Source organism: Salpingoeca rosetta, assembly GCF_000188695.1.
Source record: "Salpingoeca rosetta unplaced genomic scaffold supercont1.21, whole genome shotgun sequence".
Classification (NCBI taxonomy): domain Eukaryota; class Choanoflagellata; order Craspedida; family Salpingoecidae; genus Salpingoeca; species Salpingoeca rosetta.
The window spans coordinates 678,600-694,059 of record NW_004754913.1 but is presented as its reverse complement, the minus strand read 5'-3'; the positions used below and the strand labels follow the sequence as shown (position 1 = coordinate 694,059).

At 56.4% G+C, this 15,460-nt stretch overlaps 4 protein-coding genes across 4 annotated transcripts in view; 2 read left to right on the top strand and 2 right to left on the bottom strand.

Annotated features, from left to right (window-relative positions):
• Positions 1–5,088, top strand: part of PTSG_08165 (TKL/DICTY4 protein kinase) — a 14,660-nt gene extending 9,572 nt beyond the window's left edge. The window contains exons 16-22 of the mRNA XM_004991132.1: positions 244–342; positions 689–988; positions 1,121–1,438; positions 1,732–2,366; positions 2,477–2,602; positions 2,791–3,032; positions 3,253–5,088. Of these exons, the coding sequence (XP_004991189.1) occupies positions 244–342; positions 689–988; positions 1,121–1,438; positions 1,732–2,366; positions 2,477–2,602; positions 2,791–3,032; positions 3,253–4,721 (3,189 nt within the window). The 3' untranslated portion in view covers positions 4,722–5,088. The remainder of the gene's footprint in view (positions 1–243; positions 343–688; positions 989–1,120; positions 1,439–1,731; positions 2,367–2,476; positions 2,603–2,790; positions 3,033–3,252) is intronic.
• Positions 5,089–5,151: 63 nt separating this feature from the next.
• PTSG_08164 (uncharacterized protein) lies at positions 5,152–11,028 on the bottom strand (the record flags this gene model as incomplete). Its single annotated transcript, XM_004991131.1, has 7 exons — positions 10,714–11,028; positions 9,285–10,478; positions 9,052–9,165; positions 8,718–8,891; positions 7,283–8,516; positions 6,552–7,042; positions 5,152–6,237 (listed from the first exon to the last, which is right to left on the bottom strand). The coding sequence occupies exons 1-7, from the start codon at positions 10,879–10,881 to the stop codon at positions 5,152–5,154; spliced, it is 4,461 nt and encodes a 1,486-aa protein (XP_004991188.1). The 5' UTR covers positions 10,882–11,028.
• Positions 11,029–11,160: 132 nt separating this feature from the next.
• PTSG_08163 (splicing factor 3a) lies at positions 11,161–14,110 on the top strand. Its single transcript, XM_004991130.1, has 9 exons — positions 11,161–11,210; positions 11,382–11,569; positions 11,941–12,059; positions 12,194–12,242; positions 12,410–12,467; positions 12,708–12,757; positions 13,071–13,211; positions 13,417–13,518; positions 13,807–14,110. Exons 2-9 carry the CDS (start codon positions 11,444–11,446, stop codon positions 13,861–13,863), a joined length of 702 nt encoding a protein of 233 aa, XP_004991187.1. The 5' UTR covers positions 11,161–11,210; positions 11,382–11,443; the 3' UTR covers positions 13,864–14,110.
• Positions 14,008–15,460, bottom strand: PTSG_08162 (uncharacterized protein; the record flags this gene model as incomplete). The annotated part of the gene is made up of 1 exon (XM_004991129.1): positions 14,008–15,460. The coding sequence occupies one exon, from the start codon at positions 15,458–15,460 to the stop codon at positions 14,267–14,269; it is 1,194 nt and encodes a 397-aa protein (XP_004991186.1). The 3' UTR covers positions 14,008–14,266.

The window sequence follows — 15,460 nt, the reverse complement described above, 5'->3', positions numbered from 1 at the left end:
CATATGTGGGTGCTTGAACTTGCGCTTGTACTTGTACTTGTACTTGCGGGTGCTTGTACTTGTACTTGTGTGTGTGTGCATTTGTGTTGTTGTGCCCAAAGTCACGTGCAATCCAGCTTCGCAGCACCACGGACATCGTTAATTCGCCAATGCCTCAGCCCAATCAATCACACACCGTGTACACATATCGATATACTCACGTGTAACCATGTCCTTTCAACATCCTGCACCCTCATTCACTAGGACCGAGAAACCATGATGAACTTTGTGTTTAGCACCAACACCACACTGGACATCCACTTCACCACATCCCGCAGCTACGCCACCGTGGGCGACATCTTGGTGCGTACATTCGGTCGTGGTTGTGCACACACGCGCGCACACAGCACGCTTGTATGCACAAACACACACACACGCACACACACACACACACACACACACACACACACACACACACACACACACACACACACACACGTGCGCGCGCATGAATGTAACATGTTGCGCGCCTGTCGAGCAGCACACCCAATGCGTTGCTGCTGTTGACAAGCCTTCACCTCATCGCTGTGCCCCTTTTTGTGCCGTTCACGCACACACGCGCACGCACACTCACACTCACTCTGCCTCTCTCTCTCTCTCTGTACCTGTTTGCGTCTCTCCTTGTCTTTGCTTTGTTTACCAACTGTAGGAAACATACGGGGTGATTGTGCGCGACCTTGATCAGCCGCTGCTGGCACAGTGCCCACGATCGGCATCCCACTTTGGGATCATGAATGAAGCAACTCAAGAGTGGACCACCGAACTCTCTATCGATGTGGGAAGCCTTACTCATGACGAAGCTGAGCTGCTGCTGTCAGACCTCGTGATTTGCCCGGCGAACACATATGCGCTTCACTATCTCATCATCTTCGAACTATGTGACGAGTTTCATTGCCCTGAGGAAGCATTCTGCACTTGCAGTCCTTGCAAGCGTGCGAACCCAGTGCAGGTCGGTAAGCTATGTCATGTTCACGCCTTGCACGTGATAGACTTTGATGTTGTGTTTGAACTGGTGCCCACTCCCTGTGTTTGTCGCCGTTCACATGATGTACTTTTCCCCTGCCAACACCGCCACCACTAGATCCACCACACAGAGGAGTTCTTCACGCAGCACACGCTGGAGACGAACCACGCGCTCCTGGCCGACATTCTCGGTGTCTCATGTGGGCGTATGCGCACTTGCAGCCAGGACCAGCAACCAAACACACAGTTCCTGCTGATCGAGGACAAGGTGTTTGATGAACGGCACAACCAGGATACGGTGTTCTTTCACGTGAACGTCAAGTCCTTGGAAGGTGACGGCTTTTCGTTTTCCACAGAAGGGGTGCCTGTGCCTGGCCACCCGTACCTTGCCACCGTCAACATTTCTGGCCTCCACTTTGGAACGCTCACAGTTGAGGTGCGCACACATTTCGTTTGAGAATCGTGCGTGTTTGTTTTTGTGTGTGTGTGTGTGCGTGTGTGTGTGTATGTGTGTGTATGTGTGTGTGTGTGTGTGCGTGCGTGCATGTGTGTGTGTGTGTGTGCGTGTGCGTGCGTGTGCGTGCGTGCGTGTGTGTGTGTGTGAGGGTATGCTCTTGTGTGCCGCTGTGAGAACCATAACGTTTCTCTTGTTTGTGACACTGGCTCATGCAATGCACATGCCGCTGCTCTCTCCCACACCCTCCCTCACCCCCCATACACACATATCAGGTGTTTCTCGCAGACCGCCTGACATCTGAGGAGGAGTGGGAGCCGATTACCGCCAGCCCCTTCCTTGTGGATGTGCTGCCACGTGACTGTCCCAAAGGCGAGGTCCCAACCCAAGACAATATGTGCGTGTGTCCTGCCGGCGCACTTCGCATTGGTGGCAAGTGCATGGATCCAGCAGAGTCGACACCTCTCTTTGTCTGCATCTCGCTGGTTGTGATAGGACTGGCAATGTACGGCGTGGTCGCTGTCATGCGCAAGCGTGCGGATGCGCTGTGGCATATTGACAGCGAGGACATTGTTGTGAGCGACCCGCCCGACATGCTTGGCCGAGGAGCGTTTGGAGTTGTGATCAAGGGGGAGCTGAACGGCACCGGCATCGCCATCAAGCGGGCAATGCCAAGGCCATCCTCCGATGCGTTGGCGTCCAGCTCGAAGAACCAGAAGTCAGGCACTTCGGTGGCTTCGTTTGAAGTCAAAGGCAATTCCTCACAGGCTGGTGTTGCCACCACCGTCTTCAACCTGGGCTACCACGCAAACGGCGGAGACTTGATTGAAAAGGCGTTGAAGCAAGATCACTCATCGTTGTTCGGATCCACACAGCGCGGGCGAACCACGAAGGACTACTCTGTGGCCAAGTACGTTGCACTTCACGTTTAAGCGGCCTGTATGTCCAAGATACACTTCATTCATGTCACCACCGCTCACGGCATATGCTTGTAATGGCCTTGTTGACACTGACGTACAGGGCCGAGTTCATGGCCGAGATTCGCCTGCTGTCGCGCCTGCGCCATCCGTGCGTCGCCACCATGCTTGGTGCCATCGTCACGAGATCCAAGGAGGTGCTTCTTGTCATGGAATACCTCGAGCACGGGTTAGCACGCGAGGTGTGGGTGGGTGGATGAGCAGATGGATCGGTGAACTTGGATCGCGCAAGTCTTCATTTGCGCCTGCGGTCGGACACCGCTGTCTCCTTTCACTCACATCCAACACATGCGCGCGCACATATTTATCCGCACACACACATACACACACCGCTCATAATTGCACGTACGTTCGAAGGTCACTGTATGACTTCCTGCGCAACGACAAGCTGCCGACGCCAGACATGTTCCTGCTGCCCATTGTCAAGGACATTGTGTCTGGCATGCGCTACATCCACAATCTCAAGCCACCGGTTGTGCACGGCGACCTGAAGGCAAAGAACGTGCTTGTGGACGGTAACTTCAAGGCCAAGATTGCTGATTTCGGGCTCTCGCAGAAGCGTCGCTTTGGCTGCGGCACACCATACTGGATGGCGCCAGGTGTGTGTGTGTGTGTGTGTGCATGTGCACACATGCGTGTTTGCACGTGTGTGTGTATGTGTGTGTATGTGTGTGTGTATGTGTGTGTGTTGCACAGCTGCGTCCTTTCCCCTACCTCAACACATACATAACCTTCCAACCACTGCCACTCACAATCACTGCCACTCACAACCACCACCACCACAACCACCCATTGCCACCAATCATTCAAATCATGCAGAGGTGCTGCGCGGAGGAGAGGTGACGCGGGAGGCGGACGTGTACAGCTTCGCCATCACCGTGTACGAGATCTACAGCCGACAGGACCCGTTCCCAGAGGAGAACGTGGCGGAGGTGCTGCAGCAGATTGCCGCACGCCAGGTGCCGGCAAAGCGACCCGACATCCCAGACTCGTGCCCCGTCATGCTGGCTGAGCTTGCGCGGCGGTGCTGGTCCGAGGAGCCCAAGTTCCGGCCAACGTTCGACCAGGTGGACGCGCAGCTGGGCGAGCTCAACATCAGCAAGGTGGGCGCAAGCCTCATCCAGCAGAAGCAGGACGCGCTGAAGAAGGCCACGGTGCTCAACGACGTGTTCCCGCCACACATTGCCAAGATGCTGGAGGAGGGCAAGAAGGTGCACCCGGAGCACAAGGACGACGTGACCATCTTCTTCTCCGACATTGTGGGCTTCACCAACATCAGCGCGCAGCTGACGCCGGCGGCGGTGTCGGACATGCTGGACCGACTGTACTCTGCCTTTGACGAGCTGACGGAGAAGCACGGCGTGTTCAAGGTGGAGACCATTGGCGACGCGTACATGGCGGCAACAAACCTTGTTGAGCCGCAGCACGACCACGCGCTCCGCATTGCGCAGTTTGCGGAGGACGCCATCAAGGCGGCGCAGTCGACGTTCATTGACATGGAGCGGCCGGAGCTCGGGTGCGTGAACATCCGCGTTGGGTTCCACTGCGGCCCTGTTGTGGCCAACGTTGTTGGGCGGCGCAACCCGCGGTACTGCCTGTTTGGGGACACGGTGAACACGGCGTCGCGCATGGAGAGCTCGAGCGAGCGCAACAAGATCCACGTGTCGACGTCTGCGGGGGACCGCGTGCGGAGCCAGGCGCCATGGGTGAAGCTTGAGTCGCGCGGGGTGCAGAACATCAAGGGCAAGGGCGAGATGCTGACATACTGGCTGGTGAGCACGAAGCGGGAGAAGAAGAAGGAGGGCGGGCAGCGGGTGATGATTGCCTCCGAAGAGGCAGAGGTCATCGAGATGCCGAATGAGAGCAAACATCGCGGTGATGGTGACAAGCGCTCAGCTGCCTCTGCTGACAAGCCCACCCTCCCGAGACCCCCGAGCCAGAGCAGCTCGCTGCGAATTGCCTCGCTGGTTTCCTCGAGAGTGTCGCCAACGGGCTCTGATAAGCCATCTCCGAGTCGCGGAAGCAGCCTCAAATCCATGTCACGCAAACTCCCGTCGTCTGGTCCCTCACAGTTGTCACTGAAGGACTCTCCATGGCTTGCAAACCCCGATTCGAGTGAGGCCAACGTCCGACGTCCTCGACGCAACCGAAGTTCCAGCCCACCGTCCCCATCCTTCCAGCGCATGGACCGCCGGGCCACTGCTACTACTGTTCATGTTGAAGACGATGGCCATCATCCCCAGGCAACGTCCTTCCAAGCCTGGGCAGACTCCTCTGTGGACATTTGACCCTTTGTTTTGACTGCTGGGTTCCCTTTGTACGTTGCCGTCTGGGCCCGGGCAGGAGACGCAAGTTCCGTGAATGTGCGTCTGCATTTACACTTGTGTGCTTTCTGCTGACTAACACGAGATGCACCTGTCCTTGAGTGATTGCACTGTGCCCGTTGGTGGTGCAACGCTGCTTAACTTTGCAAGTGCTCGTTCTTTACTTTGTTTTGTTTTGTGTCTTATACATTCCTCGATTTCATTGCTCCCTTCTTGTATTCCTTGCTCAAATGTAACAGTTGCATCAATCAGCTCAAGTAATCGGGTGACATGACAGACAACATACCACGACCAGCACAACTCCAACCCACGTGAAAACTTGTAAATCAACCTCAAACACAGCACAGCCCAACACAAACGTCGGCCTTCCGCCTCCGTTGGGCGTGGCTCTGCATTACGCATCCACATCCTGCATAGTATCTGAGTCGCTGAGTTTCACCTGTCTGCTCCGCGTGCTGGACGCGCTCCTATCAAAGATGGCGCCCGGTGGCGAGCCGAGTAGTTCCTCATCCACATCGTGGTGGTGTGCTGCTGGTGGTGGTGGTGAAGTGATGTAGGTGACTGGTGTGTTCAACACGGTCGTGTGTTGTTGCTGGAACCCGTCACCACCGTGGTCATGAAAAGTGGGGTAGGCGCTGCTAGAGCGATCGCTTGTATTGCTTCGTCTGCTGCCGTTTCGACTCTTCACAAATACGAGGGAGCCTTCTGGTTGTGTAAACACCGTATCTGCGCGGTTTCTGGTGTCGTCAAACTGAAACACCTCGTGTGCTGCATCGTCGATAGCATCATTCTCATCTGTGCACGTGCTGTCGTTGTGAGGGAAACCATCCGCATCGTCCTGCAACACCAGCACGGCCGAGGTGTTGCCGTCAATTGACAAATACTCCCCCTTGCGTCTGATTTCGGTGTGCGTGCGACCGCGACTGTCGTCGAGGTTCAATTCCCCAGCAGTTACAACGCTCACTTGCGCCTTTTCATGGGCGTGCTGTGTAGAGTGCTGCTCGCTTGCTTCATTCATATCGTCCTCATCATCACTGCTGTGGCTGCTGCTGTCGTCATTGTCGCTCTCGGCACTAAAGTTTGCCTCCTCTTGGCGATGACCATCAGCGCTGGCATCACGCATATCGCCTCCTTCTTCAGGAAGCGCATATGCACCTGCAGCGGCAATCTTCCCCGACGTCTGTCTGGTGAACGTGGTTGTTGCGATCCCAACGTCGTCATCAATGACACCACTGCTGTGACCGTGGAGGTTTGCGGCATGTGGTAGTGGCGCAGTTACGTCCAGCATCTCAACATCACCGTCTTCTTGGCTCGTCTGGTCGATGCTGACGCTGCTGTGTTTGCCCACGTGCCCACCCCTGGTGCCCCATGCCTGCATGCGTTGTGGCTCATCCACATTGGTCTCCGCGACGATTCGCATGAGAGGGACAGGAAGACACGAACGCGGTGTCTCGTAGTGGTGGATGAGTTGCGCCAGATTCTGTACCGAGCAAATGGTAAATGTGAGCAGCAGCGTTTGGCGTGTGTTGAGGTGTGAAGATGACGGATGTGTGTGTTGAAGGGAGAGTGAGTGAGTGAGTGTGTATGTATGTGTGTGAGTGTGTGTGTGTGTGTTGAAGGACATGCAATTGGTGTTACAATGTCAGCAACAGGTACCCAAGGTGAAAGTTGCAGACCACATTGCAGATCTCCAACACAACGCACACTCGCGCACGCACACGCATGCACACACACACACACACACACACACACACACACACACACACACACACACACACACACACAACACCTTACTTGGAAGAGGGGCTGCGTGGTGTTGTCATCTGTTTGGAGTTGGAACTTTCCCTTCCGCCCGCGAAGAATATCGTACTGCCTGCATTCCGTCTGCGTCGCCTTGAGAAAGAGGCGGTGCTGCTGGCCGTCGTCATGCACGATAAACGAGCCAACGGCCTGCCCAAACAACTCCGCGTACACAGACCCGGTCGTGACTGCGCTGTTGCGCATGTTCAGAAGCGGCAACTCTGGTGCGCTGCTCACATGTGCTGTCGCTGCTTTGAATCCACTTGAGTTTGCTGTGTGGAACGTGGCGCTTGCAAAGTCGGAACTGGTCTGTCTCCGTCGTAGACACATGTACCACACTGCCAGCACGGCGATGAGCAGAAGAATAGTGGCAAAGCCAGCAGCTGCAAGGATGAACCCAAGCCGCGAAAGCCCAAGTTTGCTGCGGATGCTCGTGTCTCGGGTGGGCGTGACACCATCTGCAGTTGCTGTTGTTGCTGTTGCTGCTGTCGTCGTCGTCGTCGTCGTTGTTGTTGTTGTCGTTGTTGTCGTTGTTGTTGTTGTTGTTGTTGTTGTTGTTGTTGTTGTTGTTGTTGTTGTTGTTGTTGTTGTTGTTGTTGTTGTTGTTGTTGTTGTTGTTGTTGTCGTGAGATGTGATGTGGAAGACGAGGTCGGTTGCGGTGTGACAGACTCGGCATCCCGTGGGGAAAAAGTGATGGTGAGAGGTGTAATACTTGTCAGCCCACCGCCGTCAACAGCAACCACCGTGAACGAGACAAACGCTTGCACGTCAAGCAGTGACGATGCGTTGAAACTGAGAACACGGCCACCGTCACCATCACCACCACCACCATCACCACCACCATCACTTGTGACATTGTCGTGCGTGATGACAGCATCGACGGCGTGGAGCGAGGTGCACTGGAAGACGTCACCAGGGTGGGTCCCATTACCGCCGGTGCTGCTGTCAGCACTCGTTGCCGGAGCACTGCTGCCATCAACGCTCTGATCAGCAGCGTTGGTGCTTGCATTGCTGCAATGGAGGACTGAGAGCAACACCACAGACACGTCCTTCCACGGACTGCACATGTCTGCATCCGTCACTGCTGGCAGCGATACTGTGACAGCAGCAGCGGATGCATTGGCTGGGACTGCGGCCACGATGTGTGCCGTGTTGAATGCGGGCGCCTCATTGACATCAAGCACATGCACAACGTGCGAGAACGACACGTTGGATGGAAAGCCATCGTGAATCATGGCATTGTCGCTGTCGCCGCCGACTGCACTACCACCACCACCATCATCATCATCGCCACCACCACCACCTCTGCCATCACCAGCAACGACGCTCATATTTGAGTTTGTGGTGCCAGGGCTGCCTCGCCAGTCAACAGCGATGGTCACGGGTAATGCTGGTGATGCTTCAAAATCAAGCGGGTGGCGTGCCATGAGCGTGTTGTTGCTGTCGATTGCAAACTGTCCAGCTGCTGCTGCTGTTGCCGATGTTGTTGTCACGCGTGCGGTGTTGTCTCTGAATGGTGCGTGGAGATCCTCATCCAGCAGCAGCACGTGAGCAACCGGGGTCGGGTCGGTGTGAGTGGATAGTGTGTGCTCTGCAACAAAAGCACGGCTGAGGACGGTCGCGTATGGTGGCTCGTTGACATCGCGCACGCGCACCGTGTGCGGAATGATGTAGGAAGCACCCCTGGCAGACACGTTGGCGTAAAGCGAGAAGCGCCCATGTGGCAGCATCTCATAGTCAACGCCACTGCACACCACGTCCACCTCGCAAGTGTGCTCCTTGAGCAAGTGTGGATCATAGTAGTTGCTGGTGGCTGTCGTGCTGGTTGGCGTGACGGCTGTCACCTGTGCTATGCTTGTGGATGTTGTGAATGGCATACTCGTGGTGCTCGTGACAAACTCGCCCGAACCACTGCCCTGTGCATCCCCGTTGTCTGCACTCGATTCACTGCCTTGCATCTGCTCACATCGAATTGTTAGAGCAGTGCACGTGGGACCTCCAGGCGTTTCGGGGAACACGCCCACCTGCACATGCGCGGGCGATGTTGTTGTTGTTGTTGTTGTTGTTGTTGTTGTTGTTGTTGTTGTTGTTGTTGTTGTTGTTGTTGTTGTTGTTGTTCGTGTCGTGTGTGAAGCAGCAGTGGCGTCAGGCAAGCGTACTGTGACTGCCAGGCTGAGCACATGCTGCACCGTTTCTGCTGTTGTGTTAACGCTGCCGCTGCCGCTGCTGCTGGTTGTGGTGGTGTTTCGCTGGTGAAAGCGAGAGGTGGTCTCCGTGATGTTGTGCACGCGATCTCGAATCGACACCACCAGGGGCACCTCCGTGCTGACCACCTGCATCTCCAGTGTTTGTCGTGCGCACGTGTGCACGTGTTGTGCAGCTGTTGAGAACGGAAACGACGTTGCCGTGGTTGTTGTCGTGGTGGTGGCAGTGGTGGCGGCGGTGGTGGGTGTCGATGCCGTTGTTGCTGTTGCTGTCGCGGGAGTGGCTGACGTTGCCGGGGTGTGAGTGTGAGATGCTGTGCTGTTCCATGTCGGAGGTGTCGACAGAGGTGTGGATGCAGGTAGCGTGGTGAAAGGTGGGGATGATAACGGCGATGGTGCCGTGCTGCCAGAAGAGGCGGAGCAGCACCGAAAGGTGAGGGCAACAAACGGGTACAAGGCTGCTTTGAGGGTTGTGTTTGAGTTGACAACAAGGACGTTGCCTTCCAGCCGAAAAGGGCTCACGTGCTGCACAAATGGAAAGACACCACCACCGCTGCCGCTGCCACTGCCACTGCCACTGCCACTGCCGCTGCTGTCGCTGTCGTCGACGCTTTCACTGTCACTGCTAAGCATTGTTGGCACTGTGTCCACGTACTGGCCGTCTGTGTCAATCAACTGTGTGCGTGTGAGGGTGCACTGATGGTGTGCGCCTGCCCTGGAGCTTGTCGTGACATCATCAGCAGTGCGGGTGAACGCTGGCAGCAACGCTGCGACGACTGTACCGGGTTCTGCGTGAGCATCGGAGATGGTGTTGGGTACAATGGCCACTTGTGGCGCCGGAATAGGCTCCCACTCCACGATAACGCGCACATGGCAGAAAGCAGCCAGCCTCTGTGCGCTGCTGCTGCTGCTGCTGCTGCTGCTGCTGTCGCTGCTACTACAAGTAGTGCTGCTGGTGGTGGTGGTGTTGGAATCACTAACAGTGCTGAGGTCGATGGTGTGTGGTTCTGAGGAGAGCCGCACAACAAGGTCGTGGGTGGACAGGTGTGGCGGTGACTCGAGTGATTGCAGCAGCACGATGTTGCCGTGTTCATCGACATCAAACACAGGCGGTGTGCTGGTGCTGTTGCTGCTGTCGCCGGTGCTGGCGGGCATAAGGTGGTTGTCCGGTATGATGGAGAGGAGGCTGCGCTGGCCGAGTGAGCCGCCCATAATCTCCACCGCAGCCACCATAGACCCGATTGGGGCTGCCGAGCTAACATACACGGTGCTTGGCAGGGTGCATGTGGGCGCAGCTGCGGACTGCGACACGATCGTGATGGGAAGTAGTGTTGTTGCAGCGTGTGCAAACGGGTCGTCGCGATAGCGATGGTGTGCTGTGACGGTCACGTTGAGCAGCGTTCCGACCGGCAAGAACAGCGGCGCCCGCGCTAAGATGACTTCGCCCTCGCTCTGGTCGATGTGAAATAGGGGTTCAACCAGCGCCCCTTGATGCATGAACGTGGCAGGAGGGTGCGCTGCAACTGTTACGTTGACTGCATACGTCATGTTGGCGCTGATCCCTGTCGTGCGATGCACAGCGGCCACGCGGAACATGTGCGTGTTGGCGGCCGCTGTCTGGGCCAGCCGTAGCGGCGCCGTGACATTTGGGGTTGGGGCCACGAAGACGGGGACATGTGAATCTTCGACAGCAGACACCAACAGCGCTGGTCTGGCCTGCAACAGGCGTTGGAAGGGGGGGGCAGGGATTGTTAAGTGCATGCACGCAGCCAAGGCAAGTGAGACACCGGGAAGGACAGGTACACGACGGTTGTTTGACGAAGAAGGCTGAAGCAAGACAGAAGGCCCCGTTGCATGTGTGTGTGTAGTACGTCGGCTGACGGTTGGATTGATTCTACATCGTGTTGTTCCATCGCTGCGAGCAACAAGCCAAAGCACATGCAGGACTCACCTCGAACCACGACGATTGGACTGTGAGCACTAGCAGAAGCCCCAGTGTGTACTGCCACAGCAGTTGTTTCTGCCTTGATGAGCGTGGCGCAGCCCGCACCCGATTTGACAAGCCCATGGAGCGATGTGACCTTGTTGGTTGTGCGTGATGACTTTGTGTGCGAGCCATCGAACTGGCGCAGATCTCTGGATCTCTGCTGCACTGCGCTGCTCTGAGAAGGAAGTTGAGTGAATGAGAAGGCTGGGTGAGACAGGTGCATCTGCTCTGATGCCCTGTCGTTGCGTGCTTGTGTCGCGTGCTGGCCCTTGTCTGCGCGCCCCCTCCCCGTGTCTTCTTGGGTTGTTGTGTTTGCCTTGGCCAGAGCAAGAAGCGAGCAGCTGCTACCACAACAAATGCAGGAGACAGGAAGGCGGAGGGTGTACATGAAAATTATGTACATTTTACACAAATCCTCCACAACCGCATTGCGAGGACGAGCAAGTGCGAGCGAGCGAGAGGTGTGTGAATGCGCACGCCTCCAACTCCCTGCTGCACTGCGCTGCGACTGGCTGTCATTGCTCGGATTCTTCCTCGTCAACTTAGCCTTCAGGCTTGTAACTCACGCACACGCACTCGCCATTACCCGTGTTGTCGATTTGCATGCACCCGCGCACGCACTGCTGTGACAGGTGATCAGGAACGCCGCAACAACAGCACACGCACAGGCACATCATAGACACACAACGCGGAGATGGACTTTCAGAACCGTGTGGGCAGCAAGTTTGGCGGCGGCGGGCCGGCCTCCTTCTCGGAGTCCAACCGCCAACGCAAAGAGCGTCTCATGGCTTTGGCCATGGAGACCATCGATCTGGCCAAGGTATCAGCTGCGTCGCCTCTGCGTTTCAGTTTTGCGTGCTTTGGCATGCATGGTTTGCGTAGCTGCGCAATGTGCGTGGATGCTTGTACGTGTGTGTGCGTGCGTATGTGTATGTGTGTGCGTGTGTGTATGTGTGTGTATGTTCATGTATGTGTGTGTATGTTCATGTGTGGAGATGTGAACGAATGAATACGCCACGGTGTCTGTGTGACGTGGCCTCGATGTCCTTGTTTGCTGTCAACACCTCACATGCACACACACACGCTCGCACACACACACACATACACACACACGCACACACGCACACACGCGCACACACGCGCACACGCATACACACACACGCACACACGCACACACGCGCACACACACAGGATCCGTACTTTATGAAGAACCACTTGGGCAAGTACGAGTGCAAGCTTTGCTTGACTCTGCACAATAATGAGGGAAGCTACCTCGCCCACACACAAGGCAAACGCCACCAGGAGAACCTGTAAGTGTTGACACGTGGTGATTGCAACGGCGCTAGCAGTGCTTTGCGTGTGCGGGAGGAATGGAGATTGATCCTGACTCCAAACGACGTTGACCATCTCTGCCTCCACTTCTCCATCTACACCATTGCCACAGGCGGATACGCGCAATCAAGGAAGCGAAGGACACACCCACCATGAAGCCGGTGCGTGCGTATGCTTGTATTGCTTCATGTCTGAACGGGTTGTGACCGTGCATGGGCACCAGTCTGAGCTCGCACTGCAGTGGTCGAAGTGGCTGTCATGTGACTGCTTGCCCTTTTGCTCACACCACATGTGTGTTGTGATGTGATACATCATGTGCACGCGACAGGATATGCCCCAGGTGGAGATTAAGAAGTTCTTGAAAGTTGGTCGCCCCGGCTACAAAGGTGCGTGACCATCAATTGCGGTGTCGCGTGCTCGTGCACGTGGCAACAATCATAGCGATGGTGGTGGTAGTGGTTTGCTTTCGCCACCAAACAGACAGCAGCTGCCATCACTGTCTTGCCTCGCAATCCACCCACTACTTGCTATCCCATCCCCATCATCCCTCTTCCAATATGCTCATTGCACCCGCGTACGTGTGACTGTCCTACTGCTGCTGTGCTGTTTGTGTTTGTTGTTTGCAGTGACGAAACAGCGTGACCCTGCCACGGGCCAATACAGCCTCTTCTTCCAGGTGAGACATCGTGTCGACGGCTTGGCAGGGCGAGAGTTCCAGTACGCTTCAACATTCAGCAATTCAGTCGTGTGTGTGTGAGTGTGTGAGAGAGTGTGTGAGTGTGTGCGAGAGAGAGAGAGAGTGTGTGTGTGTGTGAGAGAGAGAGTGTGTGTGTGTGTGAGAGAGAGTGAGAGAGAGAGAGTGAGAGACAGAGACTGTTAGTGTCAGCGACATGGCCTCAAAATACACACACATCAGATTGATTCATCCCTTGTCTTCGTGTGTACGTGCATGTGTGCATGCGTGCATGTGTGTGTGCGTGCGTGTGAAGATTGACTATCCCGAGATTGCGGAGGACGTGCTGCCGCGCCACCGGTTCATGTCCGCATATGAACAGCGCGTGGAGGCCCCCGACAGCAACTTTCAGTTTATCGTCTTTGCAGCAGAGCCTTACGAGACCATCGCCTTCAAGGTACGTGTGTGTTTGCTTGTTTGTGTGTTTGTGTGTTTGTGTGTTTGATTGTTTGTTTGTTAGGTTGTGCGTGCGTGCGTGTTCAATATGAGACGTCCCTCCCCTCCTCCACTTCGTGTATGTCGCAAGCACCTTCAATCCCACCTCCTCACACTCGCCTCCCCATCCCACCTCCTCACACCATCTGCCCCCTCTGGAACGTCAGATTCCGAGTTCTGAGATTGACCAGGCGCCGGGCAAGTTGTGGACGCGCTGGAACCCGAGCACGAAGCAGTTTTTTCTGCAGTTCCACTTCAAGACCGAACGCGTACGCGCTACTGTGGATGGGGAGGGGGTGCTCACACACACACACAGACACACACGCACACGCACAGACACACACGCACACGCACAGACACACACGCACACGCACAGACACACACGCACACGCACAGACACACACACATGCACGCACACACACACACACACCCTCTCTCTCTCTCTCTCTATGTTGGGAGGGGAGATGTTGCTGCTTGTATTGTACGTTCCCTACTCCTGATGGTTCTCACGCGCATCTCTTTGATAACCCTTCAAATATCTTCCTCTGCGTGTGCAGGTCCCCGAATATGCGCCAAAACCCTTGCAAGCGGCATTCCAGCCCCAACCATTCTAACCACACACACACACACACACTCACACTCACACTCACACACACACACACACACACACACTCTCTCTCTCTCTCTCCCTCCCTCTCTCTCTCTCTCTTGAACAAGCACCGCCATACATGTGTGTGTGTGTGATTGCCTGCATTGTATCCCACTTGTATCGCTTCCGTCGTCCTTGCTTCTGCGTTGTTCTCTCTCGCCCTGTTTCAGTCTGAAGTACACAGATACACGACAGATGCCAGCCATGTGTCGATCACACGCTGCTTCACAATCATCAAGCAGTCTGCAATGCATACGCCAGCGACACACACACACACACACACACACACACACACACACACACTGGCAGAGAGTCAGTCAAACAAGCACAAACAACCCCTCTTCCCCCCCCCCCCCCAACCACAACCCCTATGCCGGGTCCAAGAACTGCACAACGCGTGTGGGAAAGAGGCGGATCAGGCGCGTGCGCACAGCGAGTGCCAGCGGCAGTGATGATGCAACTGCGAGACCCGTCTTCTGCTCTCCATTGCACAGGCTTGGGTCGGCGCCAGCGGACACGAGCAGCTCCGTCGCCCGCCAATCCCCCTTGCGCAGCGCGTGATGCAGTGGGGTGTCCCCATGCCGGTCCGCCTGGTTGACGCGACAGCCCTCTGTTGACAGAAGCGTGCGCATGGCGTCGTGGTAGCCGAGACGGCTGGCGATGGCCAGCGCGGTCTCCAGCTTGGAGCCGGCCTCATATGACGGTGGCGCGGTGCTCTCTGCTGTGGGCTGGTTCACGTCTGCACCGGCATCCAGCAGCTGCTGCAACACGTTGGCGTTGCCGTAGCCAGCGGCCTTGTGAAGCGGGTACAGGCCAAACATGTCGCAGGACTGGTCTGGGTGCATCTTCACGTCGTGCAGCAGGTACTGCACCACAAACACCTGGTCCTTCCAGCTGGCGTGCTCCAGAAGCGTCAGCCCGTGCTGGTCGACAGCGCGCGCGTCTGCGCCCTCGCGGAGCAGAAATTTGAGCGCCTGCAGCTTGCCCAATCCCGCAGCGAGCATGGATAGGGACCGGCCAATGGAGTCGCGCAGCTCCACATCACCGCCCGACAGATGCTTGGCCTCCCTCACCAGCTCCTTGAAGTCCTGCAGCCGGTTGCCGCGCAGAGCAGCCGTTGCGGCGACTCGGATGCGCTCCAGGTCCTCGGCCGTGGACAATGCGGGCGCACGTGTGCCATCACGGCTGAGGTCCTCGCTGGTGCCACACGCATCCTCTTCTTCTTTTGTCGTTGTCGAACCGAACATGAGCCCCGTCCAGAGGCCCAGCATCATCAGGCTTGTTGTGGCTGTGTTTGAGGTCTTGTTGCGCCCAGCGGCGTTGTGAGTCCAACTCCAGCCACCGCTGCGCGTGGTCTGTGCAGGCAGCAGTGCCTGCTGCCCTCTGGTGCGTTCTTGACCACCACGGCTGCTCAGCCACACATAACTACTGCTTGCCGACACGGCAGTGGCCACTGCTCGTCTCCTCGCCGCGGCTGCCACCACCCCGCGCCCAACACCAACAGCAGCAGCGGCACCAACAGCAGCAGAACGACCAACAAGCGTCATCATCAACGTCGGCAT

Excerpts from the sequence above, each read along its gene's own strand:
- PTSG_08163 (XM_004991130.1), top strand. The coding sequence starts at position 11,444 with ATGGACTTTCAGAACCGTGTGGGCAGCAAGTTTGGCGGCGGCGGGCCG. Across the intron at positions 12,060-12,193 it reads AAACGCCACCAGGAGAACCT|GCGGATACGCGCAATCAAGG; the intron begins GTAAGTGTTGAC and ends CCATTGCCACAG. Across the intron at positions 12,758-13,070 it reads AATACAGCCTCTTCTTCCAG|ATTGACTATCCCGAGATTGC; the intron begins GTGAGACATCGT and ends GTGCGTGTGAAG.